Raw genomic sequence first — 22,810 nt, forward strand, 5'->3', positions numbered from 1 at the left:
CACGGCCTCCGCAGAGTGCATGTCTTGATAGTACACGCGTGTACTGCCACTGTCTTGAAAGTACACGCGTGTACTGCCACTGTCTTGATAGTACACGCGTGTACTGCCACTGTCTTGATAGTACACGCGTGTACTGCCACTGTCTTGAAAGTACACGCGTGTACTGCCACTGTCTTGAAAGTACACGCGTGTACTGCCACTGTCTTGATAGTACACGCGTGTACTGCCACTGTCTTGAAAGTACACGCGTGTACTGCCACTGTCTTGAAAGTACACGCGTGTACTGCCACTGTCTTGAAAGTACACGCGTGTACTGCCACTGTCTTGAAAGTACACGCGTGTACTGCCACTGTCTTGAAAGTACACGCGTGTACTGCCACTGTCTTGATAGTACACGCGTGTACTGCCACTGTCTTGATAGTACACGCGTGTACTGCCACTGTCTTGAAAGTACATGCGTGTACTGCCACTGTCTTGATAATACTTGTGGATTCAAGCACTGTCTTGTGAGTACATGCGAGTCCAGAGGACTGCGTCTTGTGAGGCGCTCGTTTAGTCCAAACGGGGACAACAACCACTCCACCACGTGGCCACAGGAGCTGCCCTGGAACTGGACCTCTAAGAACGACGACGGTGGCGGTGCCGGCCGCCCGCTGGTGAATCAGGGGCGAGCAGTGGCGTGGGCTGGCAATGTCTGGGAGCCCTTTAAGTGCATCGTTCAGCACGTGTGCTCTGAAGCTGTACGGCGTGCCGCGTGGTGTATTTATAGAGCGCTTTCACTCGAGTGTGCCCGAGTTACAATGCGACCAAAGTGAATTCACGCGTGCCTCATATTTCACGTCTTTCATTCCCCAACCAGCCCAAAAGTATTCCAGTTGGGCGAACGATGTCATGTCCGCAGTCAATTCCATTTGGGCCTCTCACAGCAGCATGTGACCCATCGTGTCGATAATTATCGGTGCACGGAAGTGGATATCAGAGAGCGATTTCTGAGATCATTTCAAGTGTCGTCTGTGCTGCACAGTAGAGGGCAGCACTTTCTCACGTGCTCTGCCACTGGGAGTGGAGTTCATCTGAGACGGTCTAAACGGCTGCCTGTATGTGCCTGTATAAGCATGCGTGTGTCATGTGTGTTTGCGTCTGTGTAGTGACTAATGGTGTAGCGGTTAGCACACTATACTACGAACCGAACAACCCGAGTTTAATTCCTGCTCACGGCTAACGCCAGTGACGATTATCTGAACCGTTCCTGGGCCTCCCCTAGGTCGACTCGGCCTCAAATGAGTACCTGGTGTGGTGCGTAAATATCACCTCTGGGAGGGAAAAGCTGGCCGGGCGTGGTGCTGGCCACCCACCCCATCATGTGCTGTATCGGCCTTCATAGGTACCCGCTAAAAGCACTTGCCAAATCCGTCTCAAAAGACTACACAGGGGATCTTTGTATTTATTTGTGTCTCTTTCCGTAAGAGGATGGGGGGCGGAGAGGGCACGGTGGGGGCAGGGGGGCGGCAAGATGAGTGAATCCGGTCCCTGGGTGACTACAATTATTTGTCTCTCCGTGTCCGCGACGGCAGTTCACAATGTTTTCCCCAAGAGAAGAGAAGTTGGAAAAGATGTCGCAGGAGGACATCATCGCCAGCGCCAAGTCGGTGGTGCACGGTCTGGACGCGCTCAAGAACGAGCACAACGCCATCCTCAGCACGCTGCTCGAGACGCTCAAGTGCGTGGAGCGTGACGACGAGAAGAGGGTGGTGTCGGACAAGAGCAGCGTGGTGCAGCGCTCCCTCGACATGATCGAGCTGGGGCTCAACGAGGCACAGGTGGGGGGGCGGCGGGGGGGGGCAGCCACATTCCGACACAGGGGCAGCTCTGCCTGCTGCTCGCACCGTTCCATTCGCTCGCACGATAACTACCTCGCCTGGTACGCAGGAGGTCGCTGATTCGATCCCGAGGCCTGCTGTATATTTGTAGTTTGTGTGTGTCTCTCCCCGTCGTCACGTGGATTTCTCTCCGGGTCCTCCGGTTTTTCCTTCCACATTTAGCATCAGCATTCAGAGTGTTTGGCTGCTGCTATAAATGTCCACGCGATAATCTTCTTCGTTGAGCTATCATTTGTTGCCGGGTCACTTGTAATAAAGAGCTTTCTAGCTTAGTGGATCTTACCTGGTAAAATAACAAATTTGTAATAATTATTGCAGATGTATGTATGTTGAACTTCTTTTGCATTGAACGTAACCAACCGTGCTAATTGGATGGTGCGGGGGAAGGACAAGAAGCTAAACACAAAGAGGTGGCCGGCCACGCGGTCCAGTCTTCACGAAATGAGTGACCAAAATATGTCACCGAATTGTGTGTTTTTTTATTTTAGTCGACAATGGATAACGAGCGGGTAAAACCCTTCACACATCGTGATAATGGCCACCACTCGGAATGGTTTGCTTAATTCAAGCAGCGCTCATCTCCTGTTTACGGTGCCTGAGCCAGTGGTGGAATTTCTGTGTTCCTATGGCGGAGGCGAGTCTATCCACAGGACAATCGCTGTTGTCTTTCTCACAAAGTGGTAACTCGCTTTACAGACCCCAGGAGGGATGATGGGCCGAGTCAACCCCCCACCAAACAGAATATCAACAAAACTCCGTTCCGATTGCAAGCTGGTCCACTTGTCATAGCGGTGGGCACGGTTCATTTTGCTGCTGAAATTTTGACACAAATATTCGAGTTGGTGGTCCGCTCGACCAATGTGTGCGCAATAATAGACCATGCACTCAACTCGCAGTCACTTGAGGTGGTGGGACGGCCCAGTGAGGCTTTCCTGGGTAAATATCTCGCCGCCGTGGGTGCCACGGTAGCGAGATGTTAACTACCTCGCCTGGTTTACAGGAGTTCATGGGTTCGATCCTGACCCCGACGCCTGCTGTATATTTGGAGTTTGCATGTTCTCCCCATAGTCGCGTGGATATTTCCTCCATTTAGAATCGACATCATGTGTTTAGCGTATTTGGGTGTTATAAACTTCCACATGATAATAACCCACTTCGTTGAGCTATCATTTGTGGCCAGGTCGCTTCTGAAAAAGAGCTATACAACTCAATGGGTCTTACCTGGTGAAGTAAAAAGTTGAGTTGAGCTTTAACGTGGCAATAATAACAACAGTAAACAATTCTGGGGTAATGTTTGGTTGGCACCGACGGGCGAGCAGGTCATGGTGGCCCTGTCGAATCATCTGAACACGATGGAGGCGGAGAAGCAGAAGCTGCGGGCGCAGGTGCGGCGCCTGTGCCAGGAGAACCAGTGGCTGCGCGACGAGCTGGCCGGCACACAGCTCAAGCTGCAGCGCAGCGAGCAGGCCGTGGCGCAGCTCGAGGAGGAGAAGAAGCACCTGGAGTTCATGAACCAGATGCGCAAGTACGACGACGATCCAGGCGGGCGACGAGTCCAACAAGGAGGCGGTGCGTCCGCACGCCCACGCGCCACTCACGACGCGCTCCCACATGCCAACATGCCCACACAGCCCCGACATGCCTACACACCCACGTGCCAACATGCCCACACACCCCGACATGCCCACACACCCCGACATGCCTACACACCCACGTGCCAGCATGCCCACACACCCCGACATGCCCACACACCCACGTGCCCTCTCACGACGCGCTCCCACACGACGCGCTCCCACATGCCAACATGCCCACACACCCCGACATGCCCACACACCCACGTGCCAGCATGCCTACACACCCCGACATGCCCACACACCCACGTGCCCACTCACGATGCGCTCCCACATGCCAACATGCCCACACACCCCGACATGCCTACACACCCACGTGCCAGCATGCCCATACACCCCTACATGCCTACACACCCACGTGCCAGCATGCCCACACACCCCGACATGCCCACACACCCACGTGCCAGCATGCCCACACACCCCGACATGCCCACACACTCACGTGCCAGCATGCCCACACACCCACGTGCCCTCTCACGACGCGCTCCCACACGACGCGCTCCCACATGCCAGCATGCCCACACACCCCGACATGGCCACACACCCACGTGCCCACTCACGACGCGCTCCCACATGCCAGCATGCCCACACACCCCGACATGCCCACACACCCACACACCCATGTGCCCACACACCCACGCGCCCACGTGCCCACACACCCATGTGCCCACACACCCACGCACCCACGTGCCCACACATCCACTCGCCCACGCACCCACATGCCCACACGCCCACACGCCCACACGCCCACGCGTCCCATACACCCCTGTCCCCAAACATAAAATTCAAGGCAAAGTGCTGGCCACGCCAGTTACTCTCACGCTGTTTCTGCCTTAATAGGTGCTCACTAACGGCACTTGCCCTAACAATCTTTCAAAGGCTATACGAGGGCTCTTTGTCTTTGTGCGGGAGCACTTGAGCATGTTGTGTGGTGTGTGTGTGCGTGTCCTGTCCGTCAGCAGGGAGAAGGAGAGAAGGATTTGTCCAAGGAGCCTCTTGACGACCTCTTCCCGAACGACAGCCATGAAGGCGAGTTTCTCTTCTGAGGCTTCTTCGTTCACACCTTTACCGTCCCGTCATCTCATTCGTCTCTAGCCCAGAGAGCGGTGCCGCTCGCAGCTGTGAGCCGGCGCTAGTCGAGCCAAGGGGTTAGTGGATTGCGCGCTCATTTGAGAAAACCCCAAACCAGCTAGGCGACTGCAAGGTGGCCATGACATGACAAGACACAGGATGTGTTGGTGGCTGTCCATGCGAATTCACCTCTTGAGTATTACCTCCACGTACGTGTGGGGCTTTCTCCTGGTACTCCACTATCGTTCGTGGAATTGACCATTTTCCCACTGCAGGACCCTCCTCTAAGAGTTCCGTTCTTTCCCCGCTTGTCCAAAATAACGCTTTTGAAAAACTGAATCCCTCTTCTAGTGACCTGTGACCTCAGTGCCCTGGTGGTCTGCTGTGCGGGGGCGTCACACTGGTTGTCCTATGGCTATACTCGCCCCTGCCACAGGAATGTGTAGTTTCCACCACTGACTCACGGTTGTAAACAGACGATGAGCACTACCTCAATGCTTTATTTGAGCAAGATGTAGTTTTAATCGATTCCGTAAATAATTGGATAGCATCAGATTGAATGTCAGGTAACGATAACAGTTGCTGCTCTCTGATGATGCTGCTGCTGCCGCCCTGTGTGGGAGTCTTGACATGCGTCTGTTGAGTGTGTGCGGTAAATGGGTAGCGGTTAGCGTGCCGTGCCACGAACCTCGGCGACCCGGGTTCCATTCCCACTCGCGGCCAGGCATGGTGCTGGCCGCCCAACCCCCTCGTGTGCCGTGCCGACCTTCACAGGTGCTACTCGCTAACAGCACTTGCCGCAAGAGTCTGTGAAGGTTATACGGACGGGATCCTTCATTATCTCTTTGTGGGTGCACGGTCCTAGGTGGCCACCAGCCTTCGGGCGGCTACGAGATCCCAGCGCGGCTCAAGACACTCCACAACCTGGTGATCCAGTACGCGTCGCAGGGCCGCTACGAGGTGGCCGTGCCGCTCTGCAAGCAGGCGCTCGAGGACCTGGAGAAGACGAGCGGCCACGACCACCCGGACGTGGCCACCATGCTCAACATCCTGGCCCTCGTCTACAGGTGGTGCCCCCACTTGTTCCTGACGCACGCATACGCACGCACACTCACACATACATACACACATACGCACGCACGCATACTCATGCACGCATACTCACGCATATGCACGCACACACGCATACTCACGCATACTCACGCATACTCACGCACGCATACTCACGCACGCATACTCACTCATGCATACTCATGCATACTCATGCACACATGCTCACGTACGCACGCTCACGCACGCATACTCACGCACACTCACGCACGCACACTCACGCACGCATACTCACGCACGCACACTCACGCACGCATACGCACGCTCACGCACGCACGCATACTCACGCACGCACGCACACTCACGCGTGCCTTCGACTGTGGTTGGGGGAAGTGCTGTTGGCAAGCACGTATTAAGGCCAGCAACAGCACTTGGCCCCTACAGCCTGTTGAAGTCTGTCCGGTGGATCTTTGCCTTTGTTATACAGACACAATTCGCGACACACGAGACTGTGTAAATATTACAAGACAAAGAATCACCCCCCCCCCCATAGCCTTAACAGATTGTTGGGGCAAGTGCTATTCGGGAGTAGCACCTATGAGGGGGTGGCTGGCCAGCACCACCCTCATCCGCCTTGGTTTCCCAAGTGCAAATCTTTATCCACCGCACCAGGTACTCCTTTCTAAGGCTGAGTCGACCTAGGGGAGGCCCTGGAACAGTTCAGAGATGTATCACTTATTGACTGTGAGTGGGAATCGAATCGTGGGTCGGCGGGTTCGTAGCGCAGTGCGGGAACCACTGGACGTCTTGACAGCTATCGTACCGCTCATTAAATACTTGTGACGAATTCGACACGATCAATGCATTTGCACGATTTTTCCCAACGTGTTTTGGTGTTAACGATGTCCTCTGTCGTTGTCGTTCCTACAGAGATCAGAACAAGTACAAGGAGGCGGGAAACTTGCTGAACGATGCTTTGGCCATTCGTGAGAAGACCTTGGGGAAAGATCACCCAGCGGTAATTGCTTGTTGCAGCGGCGGCATCTTTGTCGTGCATCTCGGAGAGAAGATTCTTGCAACGTTACACAGAAGTAATATTTTCTTTCTGGCAGTGTTTCTACACTCTGGCGGTGGGAAACCTGCAGGCCACGGGCCGGATAGGGCCCACTACTTCATTTCGCTTTCACCGCGGCCACATGAGGCCTGCCGCTTAGGAAACAACTCGTGAACTAAAATCGTCCATCGCTGGAAGTATTGTAGCTGCACTAATCGGGTACTTAAGGGCATCTCACAGTGGCGAGATGTTAACTACCTCGCCTGGTATACAAGAGGTCGTGAGTTCGATCCCAAACCTGACGCCTGTATATTTGGAGTTTGCGTGTCTCTCTGCCCTTGGCCGCGTGGATTTTTCTCCGGGTACTCCGGTTTTCCCCTCTACATTTAGAATCAACATCACGCATTTAGAGTATTTGGCTGCAATACATTTTAACACGATAAGCCACTTTATTGAGCTATCATTTGTGAAAGCCAGGTCGCTTCTGAAAAAGAGCAATACAGCTCAGCGAGCCTTACCTGGTTAAAATAGTTAAATTAGTCAACAAATATATTAGTTTAATATTTTCAACCTGACAACAGCACCACTGCGTTTATGATCATAACGCCGTGCTTGGTTACTGCTGTCCCCTAATAGATGCGGTGGAGGTGTGCGTGTGTTTGTGTGTAGCGGTTAGCTACAAGCCCAACAACCCAAGTTGGATTCCGCTCATGGCCAACACCAGTAGCAATTATCTGAAACGGTCATGGGCCTCCCCTAGGTCGACTTAGCCTCAAATGAGTACCTGGTGCGGTGTGTAAAAAACATCGCCACTGAGGGAGACAAAGGCGGTCGGGCGTGGTGTAGGTCGCCACCCCCTCGTGTACCGTGCAGTACTTGCCCCAAGAGTCCGTTAAGGCTATGGGAGGGATCTTTGTCTTTCCACACCGAAGTCACGTGAACGACTGTTCTTCCCTTGGCACTGGACAGGCCCTCCGCTGGTGTTCGTGGAAGCGCTTTCTCCCGATCGCAGCTGGAGACTCGGCAGCAATTGTTTATAACAGGCCGCACCTTGCCGACGAGAAAAGTCAAAACCCGTCCTAGGGTTTTTCCGCGTAAACGCAAGTCGCATTTTTGCAAGCTTAGACAAAAATGTATCGCGTGTCGCTCATCACATATGGAATCAAATTAACGACGTCCGTTTCGCCCGGATGACGGCGTTGGTTTGGTTTAAGGTGCCGCGACAGCGCTGAACAGGTGGACCATATATTTAACATGTGGACCATATAATAATCCACTGTAGTGTGGGCTCATTCATCGGATGAGGAGGAATAGCGACACGACAAACTCCCTCTCTGCTGAAGCCCTCTCGTCGCGGCGAGTGGACCCCGACGTTGTCGGCACCGAGCCGCTGAACGTATCGCCGCCGCCGCCACCACGCGCGTGCGAGACCGTCCCTCCTCGCCCGCTCACACCCCGCCCCATTGCGCCCTTCTCACGGCAGGTGGCGGCGACGCTGAACAACCTGGCCGTGCTCTACGGGAAGCGCGGCAAGTACAAGGAGGCCGAGCCGCTCTGCAAGCGCGCGCTCGAGATCCGGGAGAAGGTGCGCAACGGCACCGCCGTGTCCTGATGCACGCGCACACGCGCCTTGAACACACTGTTGCACGTGTGTATGTTGAACTTGTTTCGCGCCGTATGTAGCCAACCGTGCTCATCGGAGGTTCGGCGGAAGGATAACAAACGCAAAAAGCAGTTTTAAAGAAATTCGTTTTCAATGTAGATTTAAAAGTGCATCGCTCCAGCGGCAGGTGCTGTGAGCAAGCACGTATTAAGGCCGGCACGGCACTTGCCCTTACAGCCTGTTGAAGTCTATGTTAGATGTTTGTCTTTGTAATACAGACACAATTCACGACACACGCGACTGTAAATATTACAAGACAAAGATCCCCCGTGTAGCCTTAAAAGGCTGTTGGGGCAAGTGCTGTTTGCGAGTAGCACCTACGAAGGCCGGCACGGCACACGAGGGGGTGGGTGGCCTTCATGCGCACGCACGCAAGCACGGGCTGCCGCTGCCACCACCACGTCCAGCATGGCAGAGTTAATTTTGTGAACGAAATTAGAGCCTGACAATATTTGTCAATGAAGACTGTTTTATTTATATATATATAAAATGTATTTCCACCTGCCTGCTTACGTGTCTGTCTGTCCATCCAGATCTTAGGCAAAGACCACCCGGACGTGGCAAAGCAGCTGAACAACCTGGCACTGCTCTGCCAGAACCAGAGCAAGTATGGGGAGGTGGAGCACTACTACCGGCGGGCCCTCGAAATCTACACCAAGCAGCTGGGCACCGACAACCCCAACGTGGCCAAGACCAAGAATAACCTGGTGCGTCGGTGGCGGCGGCGGGGGCCGCTACTCCTCCACCCGCTCTACACCTTGCCACCAGTGATGGACCGTAGCGCCTCGCTGCTGGTCTCGTCACGGAGCGTTAAACCATCATCACGCAAACTGCGGTCATCTTCGCAGCAACAGCAGCAACGGCGCCGGTGGTCACCGCATTTCAGATGCGCTTCTGTGGCCATCTGGAACGCTCTTCTTCCGATATTAGGAAGCCACTGGAGCTGTGCACATTTAAATCATCTTGATCTAGATTGAAAACTGATTTCTTTTAGAACTGCTTTTTGTGTTTTAGTTTGTTCTCCCTCCCGCACCTCCATTTAGCACGGTTGGCTATGTACGGTGCAAAAGAAATTCAACAGTACATACATACAACATACATGCAACATACACACAACATACATACTACGTACAACATACATACGGCTACAGAGTGGCACGGTGGTAACGTGTGAGCCTCGCAGCAAGAAGAGCCTGGGTCCCATTCATCAAATTCGGAACTTCTGCAAACGAGCGGCTGACGCGGTAAACTGTGGTTGGCGCATCGCCGCCGTGTGGCATGGCAGTGCGCTCGTGTGTTTAATGGCCGAGCAAAGTCCTCGCCGCTCTGACTCCTTCCCGCTCCCTCTTCCAGGCCTCCTGCTACCAGAAGCAGGGGAAGTTCCACGAGGCGGAAGCCCTGTACAAGGACATCTTGACGCGTGCTCACGAAAAGCAGTTTGGATCGTTTGATGGTGAGACTTTGACACAACGGCGCCTCCCCCACCCCCATCGCGATTAAAGTTTTACGATCGCCATACCGCTTTGCTTCGTGCGCATTGCAATTTGGATTATTTTTTACCAATAAAATCCAAGTTTCTTTCTTGGCTAAGGGACAGCACGATGAGAATCCACGTTGCACGCGCATGCCTTGTGTCAATCCCCTGCTGGATGAGGCCTTTCCCTTGGCGTTGGGTCGCGAAAACGAGGCGGGACCCTCCTGATAACGAGCCTTGAGACTCGGTGAGGCTCTCCTGGTTAAATGGACATATTGGGGCACACCGGTGCAGCATAACACACCGGTCCTCATAAAACTGTCTGAAATCAAATTGTCAACTCAGTTTATCTGTCTTTAATTGACCCTGTCGCCAAGTTTTACGCGATTCGAAGGTTTATTCAGTCTACCGAGACTGTTGATTTGGGTACGTTGAATTGAGGAACCGTCCGACCAAGTCTAGGGTACGGGGAGTCAAAACACGCAGCAGCCAATCGTCATCAGGCTGGGCGCTGATGTTCGGCAACAGGCTGTGAAGCTCCTTCGTGTTCAGCCCGCTCACAACAATCGTCTTCCGACCAGCTTCGACATCACGAGAACTGATTTTGACGCACCATCACCACCCCGCAAATCGCGGGAAAATAACCAGTTATTGCGGTTTATTTGTTTGTTTATACCGAGCACCACCGGTGTACCGCCAATACGGTCAAATATCAAGCTGAACGATCGTTGTTTGTTGTTTCCTGCTAGGTCCCAACAAGCCCATCTGGGTGCACGCCGAGGAGCGCGAGTACAACGTGAAGGTGCGAGCAGAGGGCCGCGTGTCAGAAACGGAATGTTTGTTGATCCTGAACAAATCCGACGAGCCATGAAGCTCTTTTGCACAGATGCCCAGTGCGTTGTGAGGTTGTCGAGCGGGGGAGCAGTGGTTCGCGCGCTGCGCTACGAATCCAATCTGGCGACCCGAGTTTGATTCCCGCTCGCGGCCAAATGCAGTGGCAACATATTCGAACCGGTTTTGGGCCTCCCCTAGGATGACTCGGCATCAAATGAGTACCTGGTGCAGTGTGTAAACATCGCCACTGGGGAGACTAAGGGAGCCCGGGCGTGGTGCTCACCGCCCGCGTGCGCAGTGCCGGCATCATCGGTGCTGCTACTCGCGAACAGCACTTGCCTCAACTCTGTTAGAGGCTATCCGGGTGATCTTTCTTTGTCTCCCTTGTAACTAACCTTGGGTGGAGCGGTGGCACTTTGGTTAGCGCACTGCTCTATGAACCCAGAAAGCCAGTTCCGTTCACGACCAAGGCGAATATTCGTGGTGAGTGATATGTGAACCCGTCCTGGCCTGCCCCTGGGTCGACTCGGCCTTAAATGAGTACCCGGTGCAGTGCGTAAACTTCAGCGCTGGAGACAAAGTCTGCCGGGCAGGGTGGTGATCCTGTTACCCCTTTTGTGTGGACGGGCCGGACACGGTATGGTTGTGGTGTTAAGTGACCACGTTATTTCGAGGGCACGCGATCATTAGTCGCTGCGCTAGGACCGTGTGGCAAGCGGGCTGTGGGACGTCTCGTTGCGGTGTGCTTGTGTGTGACCCAGGGAAGCCACATGGAGCTGGGAAACTGGTACAAGGTCAGCAGAGAAGACAGGCAAGTCTCCGAGTCTCCTCCGACAGTTGCGACGTGTTGTTAATAGTAACGGTATTGTTTCGCATTGTTCGTGGTTTCGTCGTTAATCATGAAAATCCCACAGACAAGCGTTGCCGGGCTCTGGTGGCGGCACCATTGTGACCATCGGATCCATCCTCTCAGCATGCCTTGCATATCATGTGGCATCACCACACACTGCGTGTTTAGATTTTACAGCCGCGCTTTCAAATTATTACATTAATAAAAACCGATTGTCGCATCGATTACTCGACGAGTCGGATAACGTGACAATAGTTGGGGAACATTTTTTTGTTCTCACCTCCGTGTGCCGCTGGCTGGGTGGTGATGGGCGCGTGGCGTTGGTAGAGATTTAGGCACCGGCCGCATCGTGCCCGGCGTGGCTTTGTAAGGGGTTTCCCAGCCTTGGAGAGGCGGCGGGACGATGGCATGGCTGCCGTTTTTCGCCCGGACCCGAATTGATCGGCCCCGGAGAAGCTTGAGCCGAACACAACTTTCAGTTGGCCTATCGACGCAACCGACCGATCGTTCCGGCTCGAGTCAACGCACAAAAGCTCCGTCTCAGCCGATGATCGCGGCGGCGAGTTGCTCGCCGTTCACGCAACGCGCTCGCATTGGTTCAAGTTTAGAGCCGTGAGGGCTTTTTTTTTTGAGCCGTGCCTTCGTTTGTTTGACGCAACCTCTCTTTCCCCCCCCCCCCCATGTGCGTGTGATCGTCGCCGCCGCAGCCCCACAGTGACGAACACGCTGAAGAACCTGGCGGCGCTCTATCGGAGGCAAGGCCGGGTGGAGGCTGCGCAAACGCTCGAGCAATACATAGCGCGCGGCCACCCACAGGTACCGCCGCCTTGGCCACTGCTGCTCCCCCACACACTGCTCGCTCGTGTCGCTGTCTCCTTACTCTTGCCAGCTGCCACGTAGTGACCCTGCTGTCGGCGTGTGCGGTGCAGGACGGCAACTTGGTGCGCGCGCACGACAGCGGGAGCCAGATGTCGCTGCATTCGGTTGACTTCGTCAAGTACGAGAGCGGGCCCGAGGGCGCGGACGACGTTAGCATCCCGGCGCAATGGACCGGGGTGTGTGACCTCGCGGTTCGCACTCACGCACTCTCGCTCACTTTCGCTCACTCGCACTCTCATACACTCAATGCACACTCGCTCACTCGCGCACACTCACACACTCGCTCACTCGCACTCTCACACACTCGCGCACACTCGCTCACTCTCGCTCACTCGCACTCTCACACACTCGCCCATACTCGCTCACTCGCACTCTCATACACTCGCACACACTTGCATACTCGCTCACTCGCACTCTCATACACTCGCACACACTTGCACGGCCCTCCGGAGAGCCGGCATGGGGCATCCCGGCACGGCTGCCTGCCCCCCCCCCCCCCCTCGATTTCAGAATTTCACAAGGCCGCACCTAACAATCCAGCAGTCGACGGAGAGGCCTGAAGTTCAAATCACTCTGTGGGGGGGCTTTTCATAAAGTGAGCCTCGCTTGTGTTGACGGTGATTGTCCGATAATTCCTCGGAGGCTGCCGACAGAGTTAAAGTGCCATTCGAGGGCTCGTTTGCATGCAGAGAGAGACGCTGGATCTTTACGTTTGTACTCGCTAAGAGACGGGGAGGGAACCTCCGGCCCGTGGCCAGGATACGGCCCGTCACACACATGAGGCCCACTGCCTTGAAACGCAAACCTGTCAACGCGTCACCGCAAGCGTTGTAACCCCACTGATCGGGTACTGGCGGGGGGAATATTTTTTACCCGTTAACAGCACGCCGTTTCTCATCATAGTGTTCCCGCTCAACACATTTTCTTTCAAGTAATTATCTGACGAGACGAGACATATTTATGGGTGATTCGGTTCGTCGGCGATGAGGGAGTCGACAATCTGGATACAATCGTCGCGCACACGCACGCACATGCCCGCGTCACGCTTGCCGCGCCTCTTCCACCTCTCCTCACGAGTTTCGCGCGTGCGCCTCCCCGCGCCCGTCGGTGTGCTGCCCGCGTGCCCAGGACGGGACGGGAGCGATGTCGCGGAGCAGCTCGTTTGGGAAGTTGCGCGAGACGATCGTGCGCAGCAGCGAGAAGCTCGTCATGAAGCTCAAGGGGCAGGTGGAGGAACCTCGCAACCCCGGGTAAGGCCCTCGCCTCTTCCTCCTCCCCATCCCCCCCTTGCGCTTGCCACGGAACCGGCGGCGCCAGCTGTGTCCGCGCACGCCGTGGCTCTCGCAAGCGTCATCGGCCGCTGACGATTTTCTTCATTTGGTTGCGACAACCGTTCTTTGACTTGCCGGCGATAACGACGACAACAATAATAATAATCGGCGCGTTGTGAAGCGCTTTCCTCCGCTTGCCGATTCAGTTTCTGTGGCTGCGTCGGGTTGGTGTGGAGGGTTCTTAACAAACATAGATTTGGCCCAGTCGTTCTGCGGTGGCCTAACCCACAATCAATCGCGGATTTCAGATTCCAAAGAACACAGGATGAGATGTTGCTATCCTTTGTGCAAGCACTTCCAAGAGTTCATGAACAGTGAGCCTGGTGAAATTTGGGGAGCGCATCGTCAGTAGTGACCCTTTGGTTCCTAGGGTGTTTCGGCCTTTCATACTATACACCCTCCCCAAAGGCGGCCAGCGACAGGGTGATCAATCCTACGCTTGCGTCCCATTCCCAATTGGTCATAGGAGTTGCCTTGTTGTTGGTAGCCAACATCCCATGGGACTATGCATGGCAGGGGCGTCCTCCTCCCTGAGTCAAGCATTGTTGACTGCATACCTCCTGGCCCTCTCACTTTGGGGCCCAGCTGGGGTCTTTCCTCTTCATCCAGAGCCACTGACTGCTGCCTTCTGCCGCCTCCGATACAGCTTTGATTGCCGAACGCTGGCTCTGGCCCTTAATTCCCAGGTCTCTAAGCAGTCTGGTTGTAGATGTTGCCACAAAACCTCTGCAGCCGACCTCCACTGGTCGGACTTCTGTGTTCCAGCCATGATGCCGTGCTTCGGCAGCTAGATCGGCATAGCGCAGATGTTTTCGCTCATAAGCCTCATCTACTGAGTCCTCTGCGGTGGCCTAACCCACAATCAATCGCGGATTTGAACGAGCCGAGGGATTCGGCGTGGAATCGGAAGAGAATTCCACAGTTCCCCGGGCAGGATGAAGTGGCACGAAAGACAAACGTCGCTTCGCAGGAAGCGATCGCCCTGGCCAGGCCAGAGGGAGGGAGCACGGGATGAAGTGTGTGTGGCCTCGTCCTATTGCATGCTATGTTTTGTGGAGTTGCACTGGCTCGTGCTGGTTCTGCAGTTTTTCAAAAGTGCGTCAACTTTACGACAACAAAAAACTCAACGCATTCATCAACTACTGCTGCGGGTGGCCTTAAAATAAAATAATAATATTCCAGGTGACATGCTGGGCAATGGGCCTGTTTCACAGCACGTCAATGTTCAGCCCCATCGCCCGAAACGTCGCCCGTTTATTTTTTCCGTCTTCAGGCCACGCACGTCGGCGGCCTTGACGGCCGTGTTGACGTGTTTTTGTTGGTTGTGCTGGTGCACCGCGCGGCAGCGTCACCAGCGTCACCAAATAACTTTGCTCTTGTCTGTGATTCGTCTTTCTCTCTCTCTCTCCTCGTGCATTGCAGAATGAAACGTGCGAGTTCGCTCATCACTTTAAATACCAGCAACAAGACTTGGGAGGAGCCGTATCAAGTAAGACCATTTTATCCCGACCGTTTGACCTCGCCTGTGCCTCCCGTCAGCTTTTGTTGCAACTGATCTTGAGGCAACTGCAACTCCAATGTTAACTCTCACAGCAGATGTGGGGGGGGGGGGGGTCTCCGAAAGGCGATATCAAACGACTTACAGCGATATACGGCCAACACAATTTCCCCAGGGTCTCTCTGGCCTGAAAACCCTGTATGTACGTGTATGTTGAACTTCTTTCGCACTGTACGTAGCCAACCATGCTAATCAGAGGTGCCGGAGAAGGACAACAAACTAAACACAAAAAGCAGTTCTAAAGAAATTACTTTGTCAACCTAGATGATTTAGAAGTGCATAGCTCCAGTGGTTTCCTCATATCGGAAGGAAGAGCGCTCCAGACGGCCACAGAAGCGCATCTGAAAGCGCCACGCGATGCGGTGACCACCGTCTTTGTTCGATGGCCAGCCAAAAGCCGCCTGCCGCCGCTGCTGCTGCTGTGAGGGTGAGCGGAGTGTCGCTTGATGGTTTCTGCTCCTTCACGAGACCTGGAAACCCAGTGACGGGTGGCAGATGTTCGGGATCCATCCTTGAGCCTGAGCCAGCTTTGCAACGGACTCAAAGCAGCGATGTTGTTCCACAGAGCGCTTCGGTGATGCACTGAACTCACAGGAGTGTGCACCTCCTGTGAGTCCAGACTTACTTAGCGGCCTCATTTCGTGACTGGGTGGTGCCCAGGTATATCCACTTCCTGACCAAACACGTGGTGTTTGCATTGAGACCAAATTTACCACCTTGGACTTTGCAATGTTACTGGTAATTATTTTTTTTATGTTATAAAAATCAAGCCTCCGAAAATCACTGGGCCTAGACTGGGGCTGCACTGGTACTAGACTGGCACATGGCATCCTGCGCAGCGTGGAGGTGAAGTTAACAGCGAAGCAGCGCCGCTTTGCTCGCTGTTCAGTTTGTGAGCTTCGTGAGTGCCATTAAATTCCTTTATTATTTATATATAGTCCCCCAAAAACCCCCGTTATGAACGGGGCACAGTATACTCTATTTTATTCTGCCCACATTGTTTAAGAACACACTGTCTGTCATTCCAAGGTCCCTTCAGTTGCCTTCCATCCGCATCATCTCATACGCCCTGCCCTCTAGAGGTGTTTATCGCATAGCAAGCAAACTGAGAGACACAAAACATCTCTCTGTCGGAGCTGGAACAGATACAAATAGCCTGAAAACTGTGTGGATGACCCTGTGGGTATGACCCCCCTGTGTGTACGACACCGTGTGTGTACGATTCCGTGTGTACGATTCCGTGTGTACGACACCGCGTGTGTACGATTCCCTGTACGACCCCGTGTGTACTACCCTGCATGACCCCGTGTGTATGACGCCCCCGTGTGTACTACCACGTGCGTGCACGTTTCCGTGTGTGCGCAGGCTGGCAGATCGAACCGCCGCCTGAGCGAGTCTCGTCCCCTGAGCTCCAGCCACGTGGATCTGGGCCCACACAACGATTCTGGGCCCCGTTAGCTCAGCCCCCGAACGGCAGCTCACAACCTCGTGACGACAATGTGGGCTCCTGTTCACTTGCTTTACACGGTACGATCTCACACACAGGAAGCGTTCCCTGCTTACCTTACTGACGGGGAGGGCCCCCTCTCACTCTCCCATTCTTCGCCCACCCACCCATCCATACTCACCCACTCACAGTCACTCACCCACTCATCACGCTCACCCACTCGCGCGCACACACACACACGCGTGATTGTTGAGAAAAATATATATAGCACAAAACCAAAGTGAAGTTTCGTCATTATTGCTGTAAAAATTAAACAATCGCGCGTTTAGTCAAAAGTAGCGGGTGTCCCAAAATTTCACTACCAATGATTGCACTAAATGCAAAACAGGTGAAATTGTTTAGCCTTACTGAGCTGTGTCGTTGAGTTAAGCGCAGCTGCGATGAGTTTAGGACGAATGTCAGCTCCCCCCCCCTCCCCCAGCACCCGCTTCTGTGCTACAATTTGTGTTTTGCACTTAGTTGGGAGTAGAATGGGTTGGACGCTTAGAAGCATTAGCGACGAGCAGCTGTGGCACTGCCGCTTTGACCGTCTTGGCGCGACGCTGGGGCCGGTGAACCGGGCAGTCGACCTCTCAGTGCACGGGTGGGGAACCGTTTCCTTCCCCAGGGTAGAATACAAGTTTCGGATGTCTTTGGCGGGCAACTGCATGGGCAGCGCAGCCACTGCTGCCACTGCCAGGGAGTGTCTTGGAGTGACAAGCTGTGACTTTGAGCGCGGCGCTAAAGTTAGAAACGCAGTGGTTGATGATGCCAGGTCGATAGTTCCCCTCCCGCACCCGACTTGCGCAGGCTGAGATGCTTGCAGCGATGGATAAATATTTGTTGGCGGGTCGTTTCGAAGTAGTGTAGGCCTCCTGTGTCCGCGGGGCCGTGTGAAATGTAGTCGGAGGTCGTATCTGGCGCCTGGGCTCCGGTTCCTCGCTCCTGTCCCGGCCGTGTGGCGCTCATCTCAGTCGGCCGCCTCGAAGGGTCAACGAGACAATCGCTGTCAACACAAATCGGTGCTCTTTTTTTGAAGCCGAGTCGGATGATCGGCTGGGACAATCCCCGGAGCGATTGTAACCTCCCCTTCCGATCCTTAGCCGATGGAGTTTATTGGCCGATCGTAGATTTTTCGACAATCCGTTTTCAGAATAGATTATCGGTTCCGTTTGTCACGGCATCGATAATTAATTCAAGTTCAACGTTGGTGACGATAGGACCGATTGGCTCGACACGAACGTTCAAACCGCACGGCACTCATCAGCGGTACCTCCAACGACAGTCGCCACTAAGTGGCAGTGTCGTCGCCACGGTGCTTTGTGCCAGGCTAGGTGCACATTAAGTCTCTGTGAAGTGTGGGAGGGTTCGCTGTTGGTAGGAAGTCACGGGACAGACCCAGGTCCCATGGGTTGACTGAGATACACACGCAGAGGTTTGACTTTTTTTCAGTTGATAAGACATTTTAATAATTGCGGCAATCCGCGAATGAACTGTTTTTTGCATGCGGTTATCGATAGCGCTTCAGTTATTAAGTGAACACCCTACGTAGCCTAGCCCTCTGCCACGTTGCCACACACCCCGGGCCGTATAAGTAGCATACTCACCGTGCATTCCAAACGAACCTACGGGCAGATATCACGGCAAAGTCCGCGTGTGACTGGGTGGATTAATTTATATCGGATGACGTTGCCGGGTGGCTTCAAGGGTCATAGGCACTGAGCCAGCGTCGCTGTGAACCCTGCTTTTGGATTTGTTTTTCTTGAAACCAGTTTTTCTTGAAACCAGTTTCTCAAGCGTAGTGAGTTGGTGGTCGCGGAACGGTTCACAATGAAGATTTAAAAATGAGTCCACCATAAAATTCCAGATTTTCCCTGAGTAATCTCCCTGCTCAAACAAACATTGGGGCGGTTCTCATCTCTGTCAGCGATCGCCCGCTCTCCCAAGCTGCCAGTGGAAATTCCATATTCCTTCGTCGGGGGCCAGTCGTTCCATAGGACAACCGCTGGTGACGTCCGACAAAGCGGTACGAATTTTATCGACCCCCTAGAATTCACGAGGGCCGGATAATACTGATGGCAAACGACTCTACGTCGAATTTGATGTCGAATTGCGAACTCGTGGTTGCTCGTCCGAGCTCTGCTGCCGTAGTGGCACCCCACAGCTTACGGTCGGGGGGGGGGAGGAGGATTTTATTTCTCGGTGGATTGTTCACACGGTGCTCTATTTGGTGGAGGTTCTGGTGAATGGCAAAAAAACGATGAAATGTTAAATACCATTGCAGTCTCGTACGTGTGGTCCGTGACCTAGGGTAGAAAACTTGGCAGTGTCCCCCAATTTGAGACCAGGAATCCATTGTCCTGGCAAGACCCCCATGTGGCCATTGAAAGTGAAATGAATAAGCGATGACCTACTCAATGGTTACATATGCGCGTGGACAACCCATTTGTCAATCCAATGCTGGATGAGGGCCTCCTCACACTTACGTGGGCCATAGGGGTTTATTTAACCCTACTTCGCCAATGCGGGTCAGTGCGAGTTCGTGAAGGTGGGGAGCATAGATGGACCGTAGTATGGTATGGTGCATAGTATACCGTAGTACAGTACAACAATAGCACTGCCCTCTGTTGACAACTTATTTCCGCTGCAACCTACAACATGTTGCACGCGTGGCGGTGGCGGTCGCCCATCCACACACAATCCAGGCTCGATCCTGCCTAGTTTCCTAGGTCTGATGAGGTCGGAGACATTGCAGATTTTATTTGGTCACAAGCTTTCGATGGTTCGTCGAATATCAAATTTCTCGTCGAAATGGTGTCAGGTGATTGGTCGGCTGGCTCCGAGGTGAGAGCTGTGAGCTGGCTCCGTTTAAGGTCCTGGGTTCTGAATCCAGGTTTGGGCCACCTGTGATTGAACCGGGTTCTCAAGTGCTGAAGAGTTGATGGTGTCAGCTCAAGTAACCAATGACCGCGCACGCGGAAAAAAAAATACCGTTCAAAATTTAATTTGGTTCCGCACTTTAAATTTGTCTAAATTCCAGCTGTTGAGAATGTTAACCATCGGTTTGACCGATCACGCGGCGAGTGGCAGCGGGTGATAAAAGTGCCGCCTCCCCGCTACTGCGTAGTTCAGAGGTCACTTGAATGGATGTCAGAATTCTCTCTGCGAAGGTTTCGCGCTGCTCTGCGAGATTTCTGTTTGACGCGACGCCAACAGCCAGATTCAGATACAGTTGTGGCTTGGAGACAAAAGAATCGTGATGTTTAAACTGTGCTGTTGCTTATTCGCAAACAACCACATCTCTGTTTTTCCACCTTGGTATGGGTTTGACAATTCAAATCTCTGGCCTGCACCCATGTAATGCGGTGTAGGCCCCTCCTGCACGCGGGGGGGGGGGGGGGTTGGGTTTCTGGCTCAAAGCGGAATCCGTCTGCTCATTTGACTCAGATTATACGTCCCCTTGTAGCGTTTGGCTGCTGTCGTAACTACACTACTGTCTGAGGAGTTAATTTATTTTTGTAATGCAACTTTATTTCGAACACACTGGCTTAAAGCACCCGCTCGATGAGTGCTCATTTTTGTGTTGTCGCTGCTTGCAGTTTGAAGTGTCTAAAGACTTCTTCAAAAAGCAACTCGTTTCTCTCACGGCGATTTTATTATTTTGAATGTGATCTGACCTGCCGATATTTGTGAACACCAAACGGTACGCTAATACTGTAATATGAATGCTGTTGTGGTTTGGAATCGTAATTTAGGGGAGGGGGGAAATGGCTTTACAGCGGAAAGTACACTCTTGAGACGTTACCAAGTTCCTCGTCACTATCGCCATCGTGGCCAAACCGTCAGTTCTCCCATGGTGCCGTGCATGCGACGTGACACAATATCACTGCCCTGCTCTTATAATGCACACAGCCGTGATTTACAACTCAAGTCAAAATCTTGGCCATGTTGTTTTCAACAGCTGGGTGGTCTAACACAAGGCTGTGTGCGCGATACACGCAGTGCAGTGACATCACGTGACACGCAAGGCATGATGGGACTGACTGGTAGTCCTCTGGTCACAATCGCCCCTTTCGCATGTATCCCTTGTTCATGTCTCTCACCTCTCGCGAATCTGTACCCGTCTGTTTACGGATTAATCATCTCATCTCTCGTTCATCTCTCACCTCATCTCATCTGAATCTACGTCTTGGTGAGCCATATCTCTCTGCGGGACATAGATCTTGGGGCCACTACCATGAGCCATTGCAGGCCACCATCTGACCTCTGGGGCTTCCATTTAAAGAAGCAGGTATTCAGTAGGTTCGTGTGATGCTCGCAGCCATGAGAGACCACTCCATACACCATAATGTAACAATAAAGAACAGATTCTGAAATCTAATTGTCATCCTGAATTGCAACAATTCATCAAATTGTTACGGGCAAGGGAGGTGACGGAGAGAATCATCATGCCTCTAACTGGCAGTCCACGAGGGCTGGATCGCGAAACACGCCATGTTTCTGGGAGACTCAACTGGGACACATGGTGGTGAGCTGGCAGCCACTCCTCCTTCATTAACCACGCCCACTCAACCACTACCCTCCTCCCACTCAACCACTATCCTCCCCTCCCACTCAACCACTACCCTCCTCCCACTCAACCACTATCCCCCTCCCACTCACACACGGCGGGGACGTTTGGTAGCTGTTGCTTTATGAATCCTGAAACGTCTCTCAAGAAGTATTTTTTTTCTTTTGTCTAGAGTTCCTTTTTTTCCGAAACCATACACTGGGTATTGAAGCTTTGTGCATTAAGAATCAGAGAACTGCAGAGGCAGGGTCCAGAACGCACGCATGAGTCCCGCGGCTGAAGATATGCATCGTGAAGTGACTAATGGGAATGGAGGTTTTTACTTGACTCGTTTTACATATCCGTGATATGCTGTGATTTTACGTGTAATGTCGTGCACTTGTGATTGGGCATCAGGTTTTGATAATGTCATTGTTCTTGTTAAAGATTTCAAATATAATTAAAAGAGTAATAATGAATAATAAAAATATAAACGTCAATGTGTTTTGCTCCTTTTTCTTTCCCCCGCGATGACGCACGTATTTTAAACGTTTGAGGATGACGTTGATTGTAGTCTCCTCGCTGCAGGATAGAACTACTGTAGCTCACTTGTAAAAATAAACTACAACATTTGACATTACCACGTAGGGCCTACCGAGCTCTCTGGCTCTTCAGAAGCGACCTTGCCACAAATGTTGAAATGTATCGCAGCCAAATACTCTAAGCGCATCTTTCTAAATGTGGAGGGTAAAATTGTAGAAAAATCCACTCGACCACAGGGAAAAAATGCAAACTACAAATAAACAATAATAGAGTTTTTTTTATTAGATCACGTAAATATAAATGTGTCGTTAAAAACTGCCACCACCCGGCACAGCCAATTGGCAAGGTTTGTCACATTAACAAAACATTCCAATTTGTTACTAGTTCAGCAAACCGGTTGTGTGTTGGGGAGTAAACCCACGACATTTAAAATGCCAGCACCGTGACGTTTCGCCGGTAATTACAACAACAAGCAGCAGCAGCATCGTCAGGTGATGGCCACATACAGCAAGCGTCAGGGGTCGAACCCATGACCTGCAGCCCAGGCGAGGGAGTTAACATCTCGCCACCGCGGCGTGCCCTACTTGGTTAGAAGTAGGCTGAGACGTCTATGTCCGGCGGACTTGAGGCAACAACAACACTCTTGGCTACTTCTTAACACGTAGGTTTTCATAGCCGATATGATTCATAATTATATTGAATAGATGACGTAGTTGCTCGCAGGAACGGCTAGAGACCAGAGCCCTGTGCTGCAGGACAGCCCTGCCAACTCTCAGATGGAGGAAGGAAGAATCTGTCAGGCCACGTGATGATCTGACCAAAAACTGTGCCATTAGAATCCCTCCACAGCCCGACAGCCAAACAACATGCATTGTGACGTGTACACGCGTGTCATGTGCTCATTGTGACGTGTACACGCGTTTCATGCGCTCATTGTGACGTGTACACGCATTTCAT

At 53.0% G+C, this 22,810-nt stretch overlaps 1 protein-coding gene across 1 annotated transcript; it reads left to right on the forward strand.

Moving 5' to 3' along the window:
• Positions 1–372: 372 nt before the first annotated feature.
• Positions 373–21,810, forward strand: LOC133356280 (kinesin light chain 1-like). The gene is given in 17 exon segments (XM_061573702.1): positions 373–656; positions 1,575–1,820; positions 3,200–3,418; positions 3,420–3,449; positions 4,471–4,540; positions 5,448–5,649; positions 6,563–6,650; positions 8,170–8,271; positions 8,883–9,056; positions 9,703–9,802; positions 10,573–10,625; positions 11,419–11,468; positions 12,215–12,323; positions 12,437–12,562; positions 13,515–13,636; positions 15,140–15,206; positions 16,641–21,810. Coding segments are annotated over 16 exon segments (1,845 nt in total). The 5' UTR covers positions 373–656; positions 1,575–1,580; the 3' UTR covers positions 16,734–21,810.
• Positions 21,811–22,810: the final 1,000 nt, after the last annotated feature.

This window comes from Lethenteron reissneri, chromosome 53 (assembly GCF_015708825.2).
Source record: "Lethenteron reissneri isolate LAM-NWPU_2019-01 chromosome 53, ASM1570882v1, whole genome shotgun sequence".
Classification (NCBI taxonomy): Eukaryota; Metazoa; Chordata; class Hyperoartia; order Petromyzontiformes; family Petromyzontidae; genus Lethenteron; species Lethenteron reissneri.